At 60.3% G+C, this 7,987-nt stretch overlaps 1 protein-coding gene across 1 annotated transcript; it reads right to left on the minus strand.

Moving 5' to 3' along the window:
• Window positions 1-284: 284 nt before the first annotated feature.
• On the minus strand, window positions 285-7,623 carry LOC100349163 (proproteinase E). The gene is made up of 8 exons (XM_002715997.2): window positions 7,579-7,623; window positions 5,494-5,576; window positions 3,890-3,987; window positions 3,628-3,762; window positions 2,125-2,261; window positions 1,722-1,864; window positions 1,010-1,162; window positions 285-372 (listed from the first exon to the last, which is right to left on the minus strand). Exons 1-8 carry the CDS (start codon window positions 7,616-7,618, stop codon window positions 355-357), a joined length of 807 nt encoding a protein of 268 aa, XP_002716043.1. The 5' UTR covers window positions 7,619-7,623; the 3' UTR covers window positions 285-354.
• Between the last annotated feature and the right edge of the window lie 364 nt (window positions 7,624-7,987).

The raw sequence follows: 7,987 nt of genomic DNA on the forward strand, positions 1-7,987 counted from the left end.
TTTGTGCCTGAATGGAGAAGCTGCTGCTCTCTGTGGGGCTCTACCCGAGGCTGACCTACTTGTCCCAATTTTCCTGGTTCTGTCTCAGTTTCCACATTGGAAGTCCAGGGCCTGAACCTCCAGCCCCAGGCACACCAAGGGGGTCAGTCTCCCCATCACACTCCTTCTCCCAGGCCTCATGCAGTCCTGGTCCTCCCAGGAGAGGGGGCTCTGGTCTCGTCTGCAAATCAGCTCTCAGGTTTAGGACCCGGCCGGGGGGAAGTCACTGACGGACACAGATCCACTCGGGACTTGAGAGAGCTCTTTATTCTTTACACAGGACGTGGGGTCAGCATGGACAGCCGGGCCTTGGTCCTAGTTGTTTGCGATGGTCTGGGAAAAGACAGAAGAGTGGAGTGAGGGTCACAGGTTCTGGAGTCCGTGGAACTGGGGCAGCTCCCAGCCCCACTCACTCTCCATGTGGCCCTGGGGGAGTGACTTGCCCTCTCTAATGGGAGTGGTGATCCCAGCACTCAGCCTGTGGGGTCCTGATTCAACCATAACCAAGGCCCCAGCCCAGTCCTGGTGCTCATCTACCCAGTCTATACGGTGCTCACTGCAGTCACCATGGACAACCCTGACCCTCTCTGACCAGCCGTCACCAGATGACACTAAGGGGCTCAGCTTCCCCTGGCTCTCACAGCCTTCACCATTATGGCTCACTTCCCATCTCCCCCAGCAGGGGGCGCCGTGGCCCTCTGTGCTCTGTGACAAGTAAGGACCCAACCAGAGCACACCCCTGAGAAGCCCTCCTGAGTCAGGAGGTGCAAACTCCACCCAGAGCCTGCGGATTCCTGGGGCCACACAGGGCAGAGCTAATCCCCTGCCCTCTGCCATGTCCCCAAGGCCCCTCCCCCCCTGCCCTCCCAGGACCCCTGCAGCTCCTCCCAGGATCTGCCCCTCCTCCCTGTGCCCCAGCCCCTCTCAGGACAGCCCCCGCCCTGCAGCCCTCAGGCTGCCCTGTCCTCACCTCCTGGATCCAGTCAATGAAGGCCGACACTCGGGTGAACACCGTGGGCTTCTTGAGGGCGTTGCAACCGAGGGAGGAGACGAAGCTGGCCACGCCGTGCACCTGCCAGGAGCCATCTGCTGCGGGGCAGTTGAGGGGTCCCCCGGAGTCACCCTGCAGCAGTCAGAGGGGGCAGGGCTGAACCGTGTCTGAGGGTCAGGAGTTGATCCTGAACTTGGGGACTGCAAACCACACCCTCAGTGTTGACCTCTGAGCCTCAGGGGCTCCTCTGAGCCGGGAGCAGGGTCTGTCCCACAGGAGCTGCTGGGCATGAGCTGGGACAGAGCTGACCTCAGCCCCACACCTGCAGAGAGGAAGCCCTGGGAGACGCCGGCTCCCACTGCCGGTGGCGCAGTCACTCATGGACGTGACGCTCACGCGCGCCTCTAACACAGGGGCTCAGGGTCCCTTCAGAACACAGCGTGGGTGACTTGGGATGTCCTGGTGCCAGTGCCCCGTGCTGTGCTGCTGGGGCCGCCTGAGCCCCAGGAGGGATGGCGGCCGCCCCAGGTCAGTTGAGCCAGGATCAGGGCTGTCTGCACGGCGCTGACCTCCCCCATGTCCTGTCTGGCCTGGAGTCTGACTGGCCAGCAGAAGAGACCCCTCCTCCGCCCCCTTGGGGATGGCTGGAGGACCTGGCCCTGTGCGCCTGGCGTGGTGGGAGCTGACTCACGTTGCAGCCAGAGACGATGTCCCCGCCGGCGCACACCATGGTCTCCTTCACGGTGAAGCCCCACCAGTCCCAGCGGGAGCAGTGTGCGTAGTCCACCACGGGCAGCAGCGCTTCCTGGAGCTTGTCTGGGAGTGGCCCGCCAGCTGTGGGGACAGAGAGCAATGAGCCAGTGGCCTGAGGAGCAGGACTAGGGGCCTGGATGTGGGGCATTGCAGGCACACATTGCATCCTGGCCTGACGGAGACCCTCCTTCCACTAATCCCACCATCCTGGTGCCTGTGCACCTCTGCATCCCTAGACCTAACCCTCAGGAGACCCCCTGAGGTGCTCAGAAGGAGAAAAGCCCAAAGACCATGCGCTCGCCGCCCCCAGGCCTTTCTACCATTCCCTGGTCAGCACGTACTGGAGAGACGGCCCCAGCCGCTAATGTAGCAGGGTGCTTCGTTGGGCAGGATGTCCCCCGCGGGAGGGAGCTGGGCCACCTGGACTTCAGGGGTCAGCTCCACGCTGCGCGACAGCTTGATGAGGGCGACATCATTGCTGCAGGGAGGGAAGAGTCACACGGAGCCTGGGCCTCCAACTGGACCAGGTCCACCCTGGGCCTCTTTCCTGGGTGTTCACCTCACAGGGACCCCCACTGCTCCTCTGCCCCCCTCAGATCCCCTCCTGCCCCTTCAGCCCATGCCCTCAGCCTTCAAATTATCCTCGATGGCCACCTGTGGTCCCACAGTCCAGTTGCATCAGAACACCCTGGAAGACGCATGAAACACAGTTTGGGGACAAGCCTTTGAGGCCATTTGCCACACTTGCATTTCATCTGGGAGTGCCAGGGTCTAGCTCCTCGCTCCACTTCCTACTCCAGCTTCCTGCTAATGCGCATCTTGGGGGCAGCAGGTGAAGGCTCGAGAGCTTGCGCTACTAACACGCACTTGGAAGGTCCAGGCACAGTCCCAGGATCCTGACTTTGGCCTGGCCCAGCCTTGGCGGTTGTGGGCACTTGGGGAGGGAACTAGCAGATGGAAGACTAGCAGATGGAAGATCTCTCTCTCTCTCTCTCTCTCTCTCTCCTTTCTGAATAAGTAAAATTTTTAAAACCACACAGGATTCTGGAGCTCACCCCAGGCTTTCTGAGGCTGTGGCCTGGCCGATGCCTGAAGGCTGATGTTCTAACAGGGCCCCAGGGGATGCTGATGCAGCTGCCCCTCAGACCACACCTTGGAAACCACTGCTCTACTTGCTATCAAGAAAGACATTTGCCTGGGTCTCCTGGTCTCTCTACAGCCCCAGAAGCCCTGCCAGGACGGGCTGTGTCTCCATCACTGACCTGCACGGTGGCCCCTCCCTCCTGCACTGTGGTTCCCAGGGTTCCGCCCCCTCCTGTGCTCCTCTCACAGAAAAGGCAGAGCCACCAGGACACACAGGTGAGTACCAGGTGAGGCTGAGCGGGGCCTCCCCGCCCATCACCACCTCCAGGAAGCCCTGCTGCAGGTCACCCTCTGACCAAGGGGAAACTGAGGCCCAGGTAGGGCCGTGACACCCAGGCCACTCAGGGAGTGACTGCCGGGGCCTGACTCTCTGCCCAGTGCTCCTCCTTCGTCCCCAGGGCGGGGAACCCAGCTGTGCCGATGGACCTGTGCTGACCACAGGAAACCTTGGACTTGGGGCAGGTGCCTGAGGGGTCCTGGGCTGCAGAGCCACGGAGCCCAGCAGCCGTGGGGGGGCTTCCTGCCTCTCCCTGGCCCTGCTATCCCCTCTGCAGGGAGGGAGGTTAGTGCTGAGGTTCAGTGTGTGGGGGCTGGGCCCGGGCTGCCCACCCTCCCCGCTGTCCCTGGAGTCCCCTAGATGCAGGTGGGGGTCACAGAGGGATGAGCACAGGAGCCCGGGCCCCGGCTGGGAGCTCACTCACCCGCAGGCCACACAATAGGAGTTCCATTTTGGGTGCACGAAGAGGTCCCCAGCATTGATGGGGATCACCTGCTCGGGTCCCTCTGTGACTGCCCGGTCGTACTCGCCCAACACCACCTGGTATGTCCGGGAGCTCCTGCCAGTGGACTGGACGTCATTTGGGCATCACTGCCAACCCCCCATAGCCACCCACTGGCCCGGGTGGCCTGGGTCCGGCACAGAGACAAAGACCGGGGCAGGGAGGGCTCAGCAGGGGAACTCACGAGATGCAGTGGCCGGCAGTCAGGACCCAGTCAGGGCTGATGAGGCTCCCGCCGCACGTGTGGTGGAAGGACCCATCCCTCTCATACTGCAGGGAGACCTGGGGGCCCGGGAAGAGTCTGAGAGGCCCAGGCGCACGGTGAGGACTACTGTGGAGGTTGTGCACTGCACGGCTTGAGAGGGAGCCATTCTGAGAAACAGTGGCCCTGCTGAGACCTGCAGCGCCCTGTGGTCGCCCCGAGGACTCCAGCGTTCTCTGCCCTCTGGGGCCTCCCCAAACCTTCGGTCTCCCGGGAGCCCCCAAGACCCTCTGGCCTCTCAGACCCCCGTTCTGCACCTCAGCCCTGCAGGCCTCTCGGGTCCCCTGGGGCTCCACTACCCTGAGCCCTCTCCTCCCTTCCCGTCTCCTGCACATGCAGGGTTTCCCGATCTCCCTGGAGACCAAGGGTGACAGCTATGGCCCCCGGCCCAGGGCGCCCATGGTCTGTGATGGACATAAGCGTTCACGCACGCAGGCCGCTCGCGCAGGACGGTCTCTGGCTGCTTTCCTGCTGCGATGGCGGGGCTGAGTCCCTGCTGGAGAAACCACATGGCCGACACGGCTGCAGCACCCGCTCTCTGCCCCCTCACAGAACACGCCTGCTGACCCTGCCCACGGAATGTTCTGGGCTATGGAGCGGTTCTCCTCTCTGCTGTCCACGGGGAACCACTGCCCCAGGTGGCTCTAGAACACTTGGAATGTGGCTGGCACTGAAGGACTGATAGTACAACATTATTTGATTTAATTAATTTGCACATCTCCGTGTGGCTATGGCAGCTCCGCTCCACAGCACAGCAAGCTTTGGGCTCGGTGCCGCCTCCTCGGCCCTGGTGAGACTCCCCACTCCTCCTGCTCCCGACCTTAGGGCCCTGTCCTGTGATCCGAGGCTCTGGAAATCACTGCCCCAGACTCCGCCTCCCTGACGCAGGGCCTGGCTTCCTCTCTCACTGCATCAACCCTTTGAGTGAAGCCTTCCCCGGCCCCAGTTTGAGCTTTTAAGTGCAAACAGCCCAGTGAAAGTTGCAGATGGAACAGGCAAAACCTCCATGTGAAGCAAACTGTCCCGAGGCTCCTGGCCCTGGGCAGCTGAAGTGGGGACAGGAAAGGAAGCTGTGGGGTCAGGATTGGAGGCCTTGCAATCAGAACTTAGTGTCCAGGGACCAGCACTGTGGCATAGCGGGTGGGGCTGCCCCCTGCAGCACTGGCATTCCCATATGGGTGCCGGTTCGAGTCCCGGCTGCTCCACTTCCCATCCAGCTCTCTGCTGTGGCCTGGGAAAGTAGTAGAAGATGGCCCAAGTCCTTGGACCCCTGCACCCACAGTGGGAGACCCAGAAGAAGCTCCTGGCTCCTGGATCGGCATAACTCTGGCCATTGCAACCATCTGGGGAGTAAACCAGTGGATGGAAGACTTTCTCTCTCTCTCTCTCTCTCTCTCTGCCTCTGCCTCTGCCTCTCTGTAACTCTGCCTTTAAGTAAAAATAAATAAATCTAAAAAAAAAAAAAAAAAAAGAACTCGGCGTCCAGCACCCAGCGTGGGAATCAGAGCCGCTGGCGCCGCTCTTACCTGCCAGGGCCAGCTGTAGGGGACTGCGTCCTCACCGTTGACCACGCGGCTAGAGGGGGGGGAAGGTTGGCCAGAGCCCGAGGCTGGAGAGGAGAGAGAGGAGAGGAGGGGCATCAGTCACCCAGGGTCCCCAGCAGGAAAGGGGGGCAGGTCCCAGCCCTGGCTCTGCCACAAACGGGCTGTGTGAGCCGTGCAAGCCCCTTTCCCTCTCTGACCCTCGGTAGCCGCCTATGAACAGTGAGCACTGGGACTACCGCAGGGCTTCCCGGAGCCCCAGGATGGAGATAAAAACGCAGCCTCCATCAATGGGAGCACTAAGAGGTTGACACTTAAAACACTGCCAGGGGTTTGGCATTGTGGGGTAGCAGTAAAACCACCGCTTGTGACGCCAGCGTTCTATATGGGCACCAGCTCGTGTCCCTGCTGCTCCACTTCTGATCTAACTCCCTGCTAACGGCCTGGAAAAGCAGCAGAAGAAAGCCCAAGTGTTTGGGCCCCATCACCCATACGGGAGACCCAGATGAAGCTCCCAGCCCCCTGGCTTCGGCCTAGCCCGGCTCCGGCCGTTGCAACCATTTGGAGAGTGAACCAGTGCTTGGAAGACCTCTCTCTCTCTCCCTCTCTCCCTCTCCCTCTCTCTCAGTAACTCTGAGTTTCAAAATAAATAAATATTTTTTTAAACTGTGCCTGCCCCCAGTAAGCCCTCTCACAGTGATGGCCACTCTCACAGAGGGTGGAGGCTTTGGGGTAGGCATTTGGTGCCATGGTCAAGATGTCCATTGAGACACACGCACCCCACATCTGATGCCTGGCTTGAGTTCCGGATTCACTCGCTATTCCAAATTACTGCCGAGGGGCACCCAAGAGGCAGCTGCTAACTCAAGTACCTGGGTCCACTGGCTCCTGGCTTCAGCCTGGCTGGTGCAGGCATTTGGGGAGTGAACCAGAGGATAGGAGATCTCTCTCTCTTTCTCTCTCTCTTTCTCTCTCTCCCTTTCAAATAAATAAAAAAAAAATCTTTTTTGTTAAAAAAAAAAAGAGTGGCAGCTTTGAAGAAAGACTGCCTAGGCTTGGAAATGCAGCGTGGTCCCTTGTTCCAGGATGAGCTGCTTCTCAGAGCATCAGTTTCCCCATCTGTGAAACAGGGACAATGACAGGACTGACATCATGGAGCGGTGAGAAGATTACGGATGTATTTAAGAAAGAAGTCTTGGGGTCCGCGCTGTGGCACAGTGGGTTAACACCCTGGCCTGAAGCGCCAGCATCCCATATGGGCGCTGATTTGAGACCCGGCTGCTCCACTTCTGATCTAGCTCTCTGCTATGGCCTGGGAAAGCAGTAGAAGATGGTCCAAGTCCTTGGGCCCCTGCACCCCTGCACCTGTGTGTGGAAGACCTGGAGGAGGCTCCTGGCTCCTGGCTTCAGATTGGCGCAGCTCTGGCCATTGCAGCCAATTGGGGAGTGAACCATCGGATGGAAGATTTCTCTCTCTCTTTCTCTCTCTCTCTCTCTCTCTCTCTCTGTGCTTCTCCTCTCTCTGTGTAACTCTGACTTTCAAATAAATAAATAAATCTTTTTAAAAAAGAAAAAAGAAAGAGTCTTAGCATTCTATCTACAATATAGAAAGCACTCAATGTTATCTGTTACCATGATTTGTCAGTCAAGGGAGACTACTCAAAGGAGGTGGGCCTGAGAGACCAGGACAAGGCTGGACCACAGGCTATGGAGCCGAGTGGGGGGAGCGCGAGAGGAGAATAGGAGCGTTCAGCAGGGAGTGGAAATCCCACCCCCACGCAGTCTGAGCACAGAGCCCGACTCTTCACCACCCGGCTGCGTTCACTGCCCCCACCAGGGACGCCGCCCCAGCCCTGGGTGCTGCTCCCAGCCCTCCTGAGCTGCTCCATCCCCTGCTCCCTCTCCCCCCTCCTCCCCAGCACCAAGCTGAAGCCCCCACTGCTGTGCCCCAGGTGTGAGCTGAGACCCCTCCTGTGGAGCAGGGGCTGGGACCCCGGGACCAGGGTGGGAGCAGATCTCAGGGCTCCTGGCCCAGGCAGCGCAGGGCACAGACGCGGGCTGCGTTCTTACCAAGGGCCACCAGCAGGAGGGCGCTCAGCAGCCGGAGCATCGCGAGTTTGGAGATTATGGGAGCCAGAGGGAGCCTGGGCTCTAATATAGGGCAAGCAGGCAGAGGGGGCTGGACTGGGCCCAGTCCCAGCACAGGTGGTGGAGCACCCAGTTTCCCACGGCCCAAGGCCACAGCTCCCAGCACTGCCAATGGCAGTAGCCAGGGTTCCCGACACCCTGCGGCTGCACAGGTGGCCCTGGCCGGACAACTGATAAGGGGAGCAGGATGGGAAGTTTGCATCAGAATGTTCCACGTCCTTCAGGAAAGAACTCAGACACTGAAACACTGAAGCCTGGACCTGGACCCAGACCTGGACTCCCGTCCTGCCCGTGCCGCCTCCTGGCTCGGAGCCCTTCCGTGCTCTGCGTC

The sequence above is a fragment of the Oryctolagus cuniculus genome, chromosome 7 (assembly GCF_964237555.1).
Source record: "Oryctolagus cuniculus chromosome 7, mOryCun1.1, whole genome shotgun sequence".
NCBI classification, from domain to species: domain Eukaryota; kingdom Metazoa; phylum Chordata; class Mammalia; order Lagomorpha; family Leporidae; genus Oryctolagus; species Oryctolagus cuniculus.

Coding starts and splice junctions, on each gene's coding strand:
- LOC100349163 (XM_002715997.2), bottom strand. CDS start 7,618: ATGCTCCGGCTGCTGAGCGCCCTCCTGCTGGTGGCCCTTG. Junction 3,763..3,889: donor ACTGCCGGCCACTGCATCTC/GTGAGTTCCCCT, acceptor GTCCACTGGCAG/GAGCTCCCGGACATACCAGG. Junction 1,865..2,124: donor CGGCTGGGGCCGTCTCTCCA/GTACGTGCTGAC, acceptor CTGTCCCCACAG/CTGGCGGGCCACTCCCAGAC.